Genomic DNA, 12,616 nt, shown 5'->3' with positions numbered 1-12,616 from the left:
ATTTTCAGCTGGTGTTAAGTTGTTCAGTAAAGCGTAATGCTCACTGATCACCACGTAGTCTGAGATGTAATATTGGATGGATCAAAGAATGTGATGCTATATTTCATCTATTATCCTGTTTGTGTTACAAGAGAATATAACACACAAAAACACCAAAGGGAGGAAAAGTCACAAAGGAACTAAAAATATACTGCGAGGGAGTGTTAATGTACTGCAAAGGAACTCAAAAACATAAAGAAGATTAAAGGCAGAAAAACTATTAAATAAAAACAATTGAGCTGGTCAACATATTCACTTGTTTTCATCCTCCATTGTCCAGCGATGTAATACAACAAAGAGCATCACGTTCATGAGAAGTGATCGAACGCTCAACCTCAAGACAGTAAAAAGTGACACAGTTGATATTATGATTAAAATACAAAAAACAGGGCAAACTATATCACAATATATACAGTTTATATCTTAACACAGTGCTATGACGTAATCAGCTCATTACAGGCTAAATTTACTCTAAAGAATTACTGCAAACTAGTCCGTGTCTTTCATCCTATATAGCCCTATAATGAGGAAGATTAAAGATTTCTGCATGGCTTCACCCTTTCTAACAGATGTGAATGTAAAGTATGCGGGTCGGTGTTTGTGGTGTCAATCCATGCATTCGCTCCTCGTCTGGAAATGGGTGTGTCCCACCAAATGTTAGGGGTGAAGCCTCCATTTAGGTTTTGGGGTAGTTTTGGAGAGTCACTTGCTTGTATGTAACGTGTCCTGGAACTTTGTGCTTGTGTAGCGTACATGAAAGCCTTTTTTATTGATGCTGTCGTCCGAGTGAAACTTCAAAACGATGGCGTCTCCAGCTGAGTAGACCTCCTCTGGGGTCTGAGAGAAAGAAGACATAGGAGGCAAAGATTGAGTTAGTTTAAAGAGCGTTTACTTCACAAGACTGATATTTTTAGCCTTACCCCAGATCCACAATATCGTCCCAGCCTTGGAGACTTGATGTCAGCGCCGTCATACAGCTCCACGTAATCGTATCCGCAGTCTGCCTCCTCCTCGATCTCGAACACTTGGAAGATGATCTCCACTCCGTAACCCTTCTCAGCAGAGACCACCCACAGACAGTCGGAGCCGCTTGGGTAGTTGTTATCTCCAAACTGGGCATGAGAGTAAAGATCTTTTGTCTTGACCTCGGCTTTAAGGCTTCCTCCACATTCTGGGAATTCACAACCACAAAATTAGAGGGGTCAAAAAGAGGAACTCGTAAAAGTGAGGAAAGAATGCAGCTTTCTAAACACGGCAGACTACAAACCCAGGGTTGAAATGTCACATTTTTGGTATTCTATCCTTTCCCCAAAGTACCATTTTGCTCATTTTACAGGCTTTTGGGGGGGCAGGAAGTTACTTTATTGTTGCTTTGCCCACCTGCTCCGTATGAAGCCTCAAAGCCTCGTTTTTGCACTGAGTTGTCTGAGAAAAAGCGCAGGAACATTTTGTTGCCACTGGAGATGACTGGGGAGGGCTTCTTGGTGCCACAGAAGCGTCCGAGAGTTGGGACACGCATGTCTCGTCCGTCAAAGATCTCCAGGTGGTCGTAAGCACACTCCAGATGAGCCTCCATGTCGATCTCATTGAAAACCTGAGAGTCGTTTTAAAAAGTTATGAGCGACCTTTGGAAGTTTCTGACTGTTATTTCATGTTTGCATGAAAAAAAAACAAACAAAAAACACTCCAACATCCATTGACATACAAGTTTGATTCGATGGCCCGGGGTCATGGACAGAGACCAGGTGCAGGCCTTCTTGCTGGGATATCTGTCAGGCCAGTTGGGGCTGCTTATTGTGCCCGACACACTGTTTATAGCATGATCACAGCCCGCTGAAAAGCAGAGCGGCGCAACATGTCAGAGCAAAACAATGAAAGCTGCATCACTGAGGGGTCACATCATTTCCTCTGTTTCAACACAAGGGCCCTCTTTGTTATTTTCCTTTGAATAGGCATCCTTCAAAAATAAAGGAAAATGAAAGCAAAACTAAATGTTTCCATGTTCGAATATCCTGTACTGCAACCTTTCCACATGTGAGCAGTTTTATTCAGGACAAAGTGTCTATAAGTGCCATTAAAACCATCCAGAGTGAGGCCCTCTGTCCCCTCATGGCTTTATATCCAGCCTCAAATGGTCTCAGCAGGTGTGAGAGGACTCTCATTAAGTGAGGTCTGAGCGATCAACTCAAAAGGTGAGCAATCAAACACTTAATGAAGAATAATAAATCTCATCCAGACTCTTTGTAATGTGGGTGAACTGACCCTTTAAATCAAGTGGTGAGCAGGAGCACACACACCGTACCTTCCTTGCAGTCATGCTTGTTATCATGCAGCATGAAGCCGCTGCGGCACTGGCAGCTGTAGCTCCCGAAGGTGTTCACACACTCATGCTGGCAGCCTCCGTTTTCTTTGGAGCACTCGTCTATATCTGTAGAAAAGAAAAACACTTCAAATTTGCTTTGCACGACGTGTGAATACGTCTACAGAAAACTTGCAGAACATATTGAGATGACGTTTTAGGACAGAGGTGTTCTGTAAGAAACCCTGTGGAGACCCACAAACAAATGCATCACCTCTCAAGTCTAATATTAGTAATTATCAGTTCTTCCTTTCTACACAACAAAACGAAGGCTTGTAAAATATATCCACAATGCATTTCCACATAGTCCAATTAATGTGGATGTGGTTCCATGCTGTCACCAGTGAATAAATACAAGTTAAAAGCACTCATTAACTTTCAATGTTAAAATAAGACACAAATGAGATTTTTTTTATGTGGATTGGACAGGCTATCAACATTTTTTAGGTGCAATCCAGTAAGGAAATTAGACAATAATATACACAGCCTTAACTGAAGACAGCTGCCTGCATTGTTCTTTGACTGGGGTGATGGTTTTCCTTCTCACTGTTCAAGATCTTGATATTAAGTAATACCGCCAAAACATTTCCTTCCTCCATACTTCTAAAATGTTCCACTCTTCGTGACTTACCAGAGAAGAAGTGAGCCTTGAAGCCCCTCTTGGAGACGGTGTTGTCAGACTTGAACTCAATCCTCATGTTGTTGTGTTGGGAGGTGATGACCTCGGGTTTCTCCGCTCCACAGAACTTCCCATGAAGCTTTGAGTCTGAACTTAAGCCGCTGCGCACCTCCACGTAATCATACTTACACACCTGATGGTTAACACTAGAAAATTTTACTCACTACAAAGGACAAAGAATTGGCCTGTGAAACTGTCATGATTTTAGCTGTCTGATAAAACCTGCAGAAGAGCGGTGATGAGTGAGCTATGGACAGAGAAACCTTGGTGTCATTAACTTACATCGTTTCCTTCGGTCTCGAACACGTCAAACACTAGCGTGATGCGATACTGAATGGGCGCCACCAGCTGCCACACACAGTTCTTGTTGGGAGGGTATTCTTTGGGCCACCCGGGGGTGGTGAGGGAGCCATTCAGCTTGGTGATGAACCCACCACAGGCAGCTGCTGGTGGGGGAGAGCACTGATTTTTAGTGGTACAAGTGTGAGAGAAAAACACTTGCATAACATAAATTACATAACCCGTTTGTGTGACCTTCTGCTTTTTTATCTTATTCTTTCTTCATTTAACTGCAGACAAAGATGACCTCTGAATTGACAATGCTGTTAATAACAAAGAAATGTTAAGAAATAAACTGATAACCAAGTATAATTGATGTCATGGGAAAATGTGGTGCTGTAATAAATCAGTAATGAGAATAAAATTATGCATTTAATCCAATAGAATCAAAAAATACAACCAACTGTAGTAAAGGAAAATGTAATTTCTATTTTTACTGTTCAGATTAATCAAATCAGTGCTGTCCTGCTGACTATCGAGGCTCAAAAAGAAGCTGCAGCAGGTGAGCGCTGCCCTCTTGTGGTAGAAGAGAAACCAGCTGTCCAACTCACATTGAATAGATTATGTGGATGTGGAATATGTTGATATGTGGCATCATACTCTGACATGTTGGTGGGGGGGATACGTTTTTTCGCCTTCTGATAGAGGGTTAAATGAGAAGATTGATATCACTGCAATGTCTATAGGCTAAATATTGAAGCAAAAGCTAGTAGGCAGTTAGCTTAGCTAATATGGACTGGAAACTGGGAAACAAGTGCTGATTGGTGGATTTTATTTTGTTTAGACAAGAGCCGGGCTAGTTCTTTCCAGTATTTAAGCTATGATAACTCCAGACTGACTGGCTGCACTAGTCTGCAGTCATACTTTGAAGTAGTGTCACTCTAATGTTGGATGTCAGTATTGTGTTAGTGTGTTAGTGCTGCACACTCACTCTCACAGCTGCGTCTGTCAGCTGCCAGCTCATATCCAGGATCACAGGCACATCTGTAGCTGCCCAGCGTGTTCATGCAGCGCTGCTCGCAGTGACCGTTGTCAGGTCTGGAGCACTCATCCATCTCTGCCGTATGACAAATGGGCAGAATTAGTTGCAATATTTCAACTGCTGGTAGTTTGCACCAGAAGGGATTTCCTGACCTTTAAAAAAGTTGGCTGCAAACCCAGCTTTGTTGACCGATCCATCAGACACAAACTTCAGCCAGAGCTGGTTGGAGCTGCTCTTGACGTCGTCTGGTTTGTCATATCCACAGAAACGGCCGAGCAGTGGGCTGCTGTCTGAGATCCCCTCCCTCACCTCCACGTAGTCGTAGGCACAGCTGTCATGTCTCTCAATCTGCAATCGAAGCAAAGGACAGTAAAGTTTGCAAAGAGGCTTTCCAGCAGATGATAGTGCGGTCTGTGATGTTTCATTCACAGTGAAATAAAATGCAAATATGGTTAAACACATTAAACTTTTGGCCAGCTGCAGCTTGAGACAGCTACGTGAAGCACCTTTGTTGGCCTGTTTTCCCACAGATATATTTTTGTTTTTCCCAAAATGTAACCAATAAAAAATAAGGTGGTTTTACCTCAAATGACTGAAAAGAGAGGCCAACACTGAAACCCTCTGCTACTGTGATTTTCCACACACACACTTTGTTGGAATGGTAGTCATCGGGATAATTGGGGGACTGGATCTGGCCGCTGTCCCGCTTCACCTCTCCCCCGCAGGTGGCTGCACAGGAGGCGAGAAGTGAGATTCTGCCTTCAGTTGTCTACATTATACACCAAAAAGAAATGGAAAACCTACTGCAAAGGTGAATTGTTGAGGATTTTTGGGGATCTATGGGCAGAGATGGAATATTCATACCTATGTTTTCATTGGTGTATAATCACCTGTTTTAGTTACCTGAAAATGAGCTTTTCATATCTACAGAGGGAGCAGGTACAGTAGCCCTGAATAAACAAACACTGTGGGGGGTGGTGAGGTGAGGGCAATCTGCAACCTCACCACTAGATGTCACTAAGTCCTACACATTTCAGGATTCAGTACCTTCATAGACTGCTGAAAAGCCTTTTCCCACCCAGCTGCTGCTGCTTCTGAATTCAATCCACAGCTGACTGTCAGTGGAGATGATTGGATCTGGAAGTGTGTCTCCACAAAAACGGCCTGCCAAAGCACATGAAACAATAATGGCACTGTCTGTCAGTAACATCCTCCCAGTGCTCAGTGCTGACACCATAACACAGGTATATTACTGTATGAAGATGATGACAGGTTTCTGGATGATACTAAGTAGAGAGTGAAGAGTTTGCGACCTTTCAGAGGGGCTTTCCTCCAGAACCCGTCTCGGACCTCCACGTGGTCGTACCAACACAAGTGACTCCTGAAGAGGTCCATGGAGGTGAAATTCAGAACAATCTAAGAGACACAAGACGCAGACGGAGGACACAAAATTCTACACTTTTTAACACATCTGTGTCTGATATGTCCTTTTGTAATTCACTGCTGATATGTTTTTCATAACCAACTGCAGAATTGACATTGTATTGATATGAGTAAATGCTGGCATTCATTCACTCAGTGACTAATTGTCGAGCCCCTTTTGAATGAATGCGTCATGACTCACCTTCTCTCCAGGAGTGACAGAAATCCTCCAGACACAGTGAGCATATGCTGAGTAGCCGTTCGGAAAACCAGGAGAGGAGAAGTTTCCAGCACTTTCCTGCAGGTTGTCTCCACACCCTTTGACAACACACCAAGACAGACACATCGTTACACTACAGCAGACCAGAGATCCCAGAATAAAGAGCAGATGAGGTTCTAAACTCTTTTCTTATTTTGTTTAGCTTTAGAAAATGCTGAAAGTGTAAAATCAAGCTGTGATTTCTTTTCATGGATATGATCATGAGCTGGTACTGTTCTCTGCACATCTTACGTGCACACTTGTAGAGTTTGCGGGCTTGTGCAATGTCCCCTTTGCTAAGCCTGGTCCTCTGTCCGATAGGTGGCCTGACTCCATTGACGTCATAACGGGGCAAGATCGTGTCTAAGAAGATGCCTCTGTTTCCGACAAATCACAAACATGAACGGTTCATCGTCAGAGAAGACTGAAGCATCTAGTGATTCAAAAATCAATAGCAGCCTGATGAGGAAAACATCTTCTCACCACGCTGATGTGCAGGACAAAGCGGTTTTCAAAAGTTCACACAGAGAGACAGATTAGATTGCTTTTTTTAAAAAATCCGACTCCTGTTCAACACCTTGATACTTTATTGATTCTGATAATCTCTCGCTGGGTTTGGAGCTCGCTCTTGCACAGTTCCCATGGTGATGCACCCATGAATGACAGGCATGTGCAAACAGAGTGCTCTGAATGGGGCCTTTCGACGGTGCCAGCCGGCTCAGTGGAGCCCGCTCCTGAATGCCAGAGAAAAAGGCCACTCCAGCCCAAATTGTTCAACAAAGCCTGAACTGCCAGGCCTTTATTTAGCTTGGCTTGCCTCCATGACCCAGACCAGCAAAGCAGTGATGGAGGTAAAAAACCAAAGCACAGAGAAAAGCAACGGGGCAACAACATGCACGAGACAGAAATGAAAAGGAGACTAGTGTGAAACCATTTCTGTGACAATAAAGGATCAAATCCCCTGAGGTTCCCTATGGAGCTTGTTTAGCAGAGCTGAACAAAGGGACGAACAGCAGGTCAGAGTAGTAGCTCAGCTGATAATGCTCCACGATATTAGCGGCAGTTCGGGAGATTTGCTCATCTCAGTGGAATATGTGTTCATTTCAAAATGAAAGTTTCAGAAATGTGAAGGAGTTCGTTCACTGAATAAAGTCACAATCAACATAGTGGTGATGATGGTTTGGTTAGAGAAGCAGGCTGGAGCACTCATTGTTGCCAATTCAAATATACAGGCAGGGAGGACAGAGTGAATCACCAAATGCTCAACAATTAGGCTCTTAAGCAAGGCATTTACCCAATAACAGTCCCAGTGGAGCTGTTTAATGGCCTGTTAATGTGAACCAGGGAACAGCTGAAGACAAAATGTGTATGCGAAAGAAACTTTCACCAGAAAAATAAAAGTGCTGAAATCGTTGCAGTCCCTTAAAGGCAAAACTAGTGTTAGGTAAGAAAATGTGAACATAAAGAATCACCACATGCCAACCTGGAAAATGTGTTCCTTGCATAATGCATGATGCTGCCGAAGTCGTATACCTCCCCAAGTGAGTCGACCTCGCCTGGCTCCATCTTCAGGAAGTTATACTCCTGTCCTAGTCATATACAGACAGTCAGTGGACTGAATGCACATCTGGAACACACATGTTTTCACACTTATTCATGCCAGCAGACCTGAAGCTAACAGTACCTGGTTGGATGTTGTCTCTGATGATGCTTACGTGCTCGTCACGATCCGGACGTGTGTGTTCATGCCAGAAGCCAATCACGTGGCCGAGTTCATGCACCACAATGCCAAACTTATCACAGTTCTTTCCTATAGAGATGGCTTGAGGGCCGCCACCTCTCCTCCCCACGTAGGAGCAACACCTGCAGGGGGCGACACTGTTTAGGTCCACATCCTGAAGCACCAGCAGAACAAACACTGGTTCTTTGCTTCACTTTGATGAATAATGGTAATTGAAAATGGTAAACGAGCATCCACTCACCCACAAGGTCGGTAGGTGAAAACAATGTAGCTCTCTTCAGTCGTCCTCTCGGTGAATGTTACACAAGTGTGTTTCTCCCAGTGACGCATCGCCTGACGGAAAATGGCTCGCTGGCTGCCTGAGAGGAATTAAAGTTTGACAACTTCAGCATGTCAGAAATGTACATGGCAAGGAGTGCATGCTGGCTGTCTTCAAGCACGCAACACCCCTGTAAGAACACACGAGAGACTTATTGTTTTCACTCAGAACTCACCACTGAAATTCCCACTGATCACATACGGGATGATCCCATCCGGCCACACTCGCTCAGGTCTGGAAGTGGCTGCTCTCCTCCGGCGATGAAGGTGCCGTCTGTCTGCAGCTCTCTTACTCCTGACGCTCTCATTGGAAGTGGAGCTGTTAACTGTAAAGTGCATTGTAAATCTGCATTGACTCTCACTCCTTTATCTGAACTAAATTGATTCACAGACTAGTTAGCATATTCCTGCTTCGATACCTGAGTCTGTGTGGTTGGTCTGGACGGTGTGCTGTGGGCCATCACTGCTGTGGGCGTCTCTGAACATACGGAGGTCATCTTCATCAAGAGCAATATCTCCCAAAAAGGCAGCTGGGTCAAACAGATGAACACAGACAAACAATACATACTGTTCATAAAGATGTGATCATGCTAAAAATAAGACAATAAATTCAAAATGGATATCAAAGATCACCAGGTGCCCTCAGTAAACAAAGTGCTATGCTGTTTGAGCAGTGGGTTAATTAAGTGGTTCCAAACAGAAAAAGTTTGAACTGATATTTAAATTGTTATCTTTGAATTTCAGTCAATGTTTCTACAATAAATGGAAGCCCAAACTAACCGAATGCTTTATTATACTGTAAGTGGCCTGAAAAGAGGCCTGAACAGGACTCCGTGTGTGAGTTTGATCAGCAAACACACCTCCTGAATACACTCCTCACCACACAAACTGACCCATAGTGGAGTACTGTCCAGCTCCTGTGTCCCTCTAAAGAATGAGGATGTGGACTGAATACTTCACAGGATCGTGATCTCACTGTGCTGGACTTTGCATTGTTGCCAAATAGCTACTCAAACAGCAACCTACAGCACAAATCAGCCTTTTTTACAGAACCATTGTCACAGGAGCTTCACACGACATGACACATGACCTATACTGTAGATGATCTCTTCATAGTTTCCCCATAGAAGGGATGTGTTCCTCTCAAATTTTCCTTTTTTCTTTTGCGTATTTGCTGCAGCACATGCTCTTAAATGTTCAGCAGCTGTGTCTTGACCTCTACATTCCTCAAAAAGTGAAGTAATACATCTTTACAGTAGGTTTACTATATGGACTAAACATGAAGTATTTCTCTACGTATCGAATTATTATGAGCGAAAACTTATTGTCTTCTAAAATGAATCGCTTGTGACCAACAGGAAGTGGATCTGTACAGTGATTATCTACGGAGCACGGCTGGATTACTGTATGTTTGGGTTGGAGTTCCTGAACAATCTGATCTTTAGGTCTGGAGTGTGGAGAGAGAACGATGGCAACAGATTTAAACAGTCATCGCTCATTTCATTGGTATCATTAAAAAAGACTGATTACTGAGAGTAAAAAATAAAGTCACACATGTAAAGCAAAACCTTCAGTAACTAATTGTGGTCGTTTATGATTAAAATTGCTCAGAATCATTAAATGAGTCCAAATATATGTTTTTATTGTTACGATGTGTTCCCACTGAAAGTTGTTGGTATGTAAATATAAACTCTTCTGCAAGGGGTCGTTCTGCAGTCTGAATACTTGTTCCACCACTGAGTGAAGCTCACAAACTGGATGATAAAGCAGCAAAAGTGTGGAAGATTTGCAAGTTACTTAGTTTGAGTAGCGATTAAATATGGAGGAAAAATATGGCTCCTTTAAGATAATTCAACCTTACCAGCTCAAATTTTGGAGAAAAAGAGGGGCACTCATCAGCAATTAACAAATCAAACATGCCTAAAGCAGGAATGATTGTCTGTCATAGAAAATTGGGCTAAAGTTTGGTCAGTGGCTCTAACAAACTGAGTGGAAAACCTCAACTCCTGTCTTGAAATACAAAGTTTATTTCTTTGTCTCTGCTTGAATCACATCTCAGCTTCATCCTGATGCCCAAATTAAGATTTACTGGCTCCAGTAAGATGACACTATGTTAAACCACATCCTCTCTGAAACTCATAGGTGACATCACACACACACATTTGGTCCATGTTTCCAGTCTCTGTGGGATTAACATTTTGTTTCCATTATTATGACCATACCTCCTGTTTAAATCACCTAGTGCAGCAGAACAGCTCACTACAGCCTTTCCCATTAAATAGCTCATTTAGCTGTGTGATGTAACAGCCTTTGAAAGTCCAAATGAAAAGACATAGCGGGCTCTGCGTCAGCCTTTGAAGTGAATTCACTCATGCAAAGGGTGACTGTAAATGACTGTCACCCCTGCGGTGTGCACCCCATGCCCTGAAGCCAGAGGGATTTCACCGGCATCCAGCCGAGGACTGCGCTGGCTCGGCCTCAATGACCTCCAGTCTCCAGGCAACTGCCTGAGCCAAGAGTGGTGTGTTTTGGAAGTTCCAGAAGTCACAAGTGAAAAAGGGACCCCAACCAGCTGAGGGCCTCCTAGTAACCAAAGTAATTGTTTGGCATGTTCGATAACAGAAAAAAAAAAAAAAAGGTCTATACACATTCACATTGTCATTCAACTCATATTGTATGAAAACATCATCAGCATCCTGTGTATCTGCATCTCTATTATTAATGTGGCCGTGCATCGTGAGTACTTTTACATTTTGCTGCTAATACGTTTGTACTTCAGATTATAAAGGGAAGGCTTTTACATGTATAATCTATAGTATTTTTATTGGGTGGTATTCATGCATCCAGCGCAGCCTAAAACTTGAACATTACTTGTGAGCTGTTGAATAAAGGTGATTTGTCTTAACCATGGCTACAATGTATTTGCTTCATTACTTCATTACGTACTCTGAGATTAAAGAGATTCCCCACAAGAAAAGAGCAACTAAGTATAACATCTCCTACAAATACAGTAACATGTGAAGGGATTTTGACTATGAAAGCATTGATTTTGCTCCCTGCATGTCTTCGGTCTGTTTCAGCTGGAGCTGCTCTGCATTGATCTGATCTTTTATAAACTGCTGTGTGAAGGAAACGTGAACAGAGTGTCTGCAGGTTATCGTGCTGCTCTGCAGGGCTTCGCTGAAAGAAACAGTCAAACAGCAGCTCATCTACATTTTACATTAAAACGACTGGTTGGCTATTTTCAGCTGTGGAAAGGAACAAAGTGAATGACCTACTTTAAACATACCGATGATCCCTTTAACTTATACCCAGCAGTGGAATATCACTACATACATTTACTTGTATTTAAATACAGTTATGAACTACTTGTAGAGTATTTCCATTTTATGCTACTTAATACTTGGACACCACTGCATTTATTTCAGAGCTTTTGTTAATAGTTACTTTGAGGATCAGGATTTTGCATAGAAAAAAATAAATGCTGTATAAAACACATAAAGACATATTGCTTACTAGTTATGTAAGTAAGCCAATGAATACAGGACTTTTTATTAGTGTGTAGAGCTTTTACAGTGTGGCATCATTACTAAGCTTCTTCCACATCTGCCTATTCTTTTAACTGCTCTAGTGGGTTAAAATGACGTTTTGTACCAGTAACAATTAAGTAACCTTTAATTAAATGTTGCATTGATTAAGAATAAGATGAAAATATGAGGATTTTTTTTTAATTTATTTATTTTTACATGTTTTGCATGTAAATATTTGCCTGCCATGAGCCATCATTTAGTCCTAAATTCCCAACTGGCTTCACATATAGATCTACATTTAACATATGAGCCTAACTCGTAGTCATTAGGGCCTATGGGTATTGATAAAAAGATATTATATATGGGCCAACCGGAAATGCGAAGGATCCATAAATTCGTAGAGCAGGTAAAACGCACCGTACCGGCTTTACAGGGATCCTTGTAGTCGATTGCATCATCGAGGTAGGAAAAATCAGTGTCCTCAAACTCCCAATCTGCCGCCAGAGAAACGCGCAGACAGACGCACAGCAGGAGCAGAAATACAGGAGCGACTTCCATGACTCCTGGTCAGAAATCCAGCAGGAGCAAAGTTAACGCGCGTCGGGTACAGAAGGAAGAGAAAGGAGCACAAAAGAAAAAAAAAAAAAAAGTTGTTCCTCGACAGCGGCGGTGCTGATTTTATGAAAGACAGCGCTGTTTTCTCACGTCTCCATTGTGCTGCTGCGATCCGCTGACATACAGGAGCGACAGCAGAGCTCACACAGTTCACAGCAGAACACACATCCATGCGTCTGAAGCCAGAGAGGTGCTTCACCTGCAGCCAGAGGGCTGACACACGTTTCCAAAATGCGCAGGTCAGCATTAAAAGCTCATTTAATGTTCCTGCTGTCATCTTCAGTGAGACTATAGAGGACGATTATTATCAGCATCACTTTGCACAATGAAACA

The 12,616-nt window shown here is 42.7% G+C and overlaps 1 protein-coding gene across 3 annotated transcripts; it reads right to left on the bottom strand.

Annotated features, from left to right (window-relative positions):
• Positions 1–175: 175 nt before the first annotated feature.
• Positions 176–12,275, bottom strand: LOC139348485 (bone morphogenetic protein 1-like). 3 transcript variants are annotated; one of them, XM_070988656.1, is made up of 20 exons: positions 12,091–12,275; positions 8,540–8,668; positions 8,315–8,422; positions 8,062–8,179; positions 7,764–7,942; positions 7,563–7,668; positions 6,332–6,456; positions 6,023–6,138; positions 5,712–5,814; positions 5,446–5,562; positions 4,982–5,127; positions 4,551–4,746; positions 4,348–4,473; positions 3,360–3,520; positions 3,030–3,210; positions 2,342–2,467; positions 1,745–1,872; positions 1,420–1,633; positions 960–1,210; positions 176–876 (listed from the first exon to the last, which is right to left on the bottom strand). In XM_070988656.1, the coding sequence occupies exons 1-20, from the start codon at positions 12,224–12,226 to the stop codon at positions 742–744; spliced, it is 2,901 nt and encodes a 966-aa protein (XP_070844757.1). In that variant the 5' UTR covers positions 12,227–12,275; the 3' UTR covers positions 176–741. The 3 variants fall into 3 exon arrangements, with proteins under 3 accessions (XP_070844757.1, XP_070844756.1, XP_070844754.1); XM_070988655.1 differs by having other exon boundaries at positions 8,315–8,459; positions 8,556–8,668; XM_070988653.1 differs by having other exon boundaries at positions 8,315–8,464; positions 8,558–8,668.
• Positions 12,276–12,616: the final 341 nt, after the last annotated feature.

Source organism: Chaetodon trifascialis, chromosome 20 (assembly GCF_039877785.1).
Source record: "Chaetodon trifascialis isolate fChaTrf1 chromosome 20, fChaTrf1.hap1, whole genome shotgun sequence".
Classification (NCBI taxonomy): Eukaryota; Metazoa; Chordata; class Actinopteri; order Chaetodontiformes; family Chaetodontidae; genus Chaetodon; species Chaetodon trifascialis.
The sequence above is the reverse complement of the archived record's forward strand: the minus strand, read 5'-3'. Positions and strand labels throughout refer to the sequence as shown.

What these genes read in the sequence shown, in the direction of transcription:
- LOC139348485 (XM_070988653.1), bottom strand. Translation starts at nt 12,226, where the DNA reads ATGGAAGTCGCTCCTGTATTTCTGCTCCTGCTGTGCGTCTGTCTGCGC. An exon ending in TTCACCTACCGACCTTGTGG is followed by an intron (nt 7,943 to 8,061) that starts GTGAGTGGATGC and finishes CGCCCCCTGCAG; the next exon opens with GTGTTGCTCCTACGTGGGGA. An exon ending in TCTCTTTTCAGTCATTTGAG is followed by an intron (nt 4,747 to 4,981) that starts GTAAAACCACCT and finishes CTTCGATTGCAG; the next exon opens with ATTGAGAGACATGACAGCTG.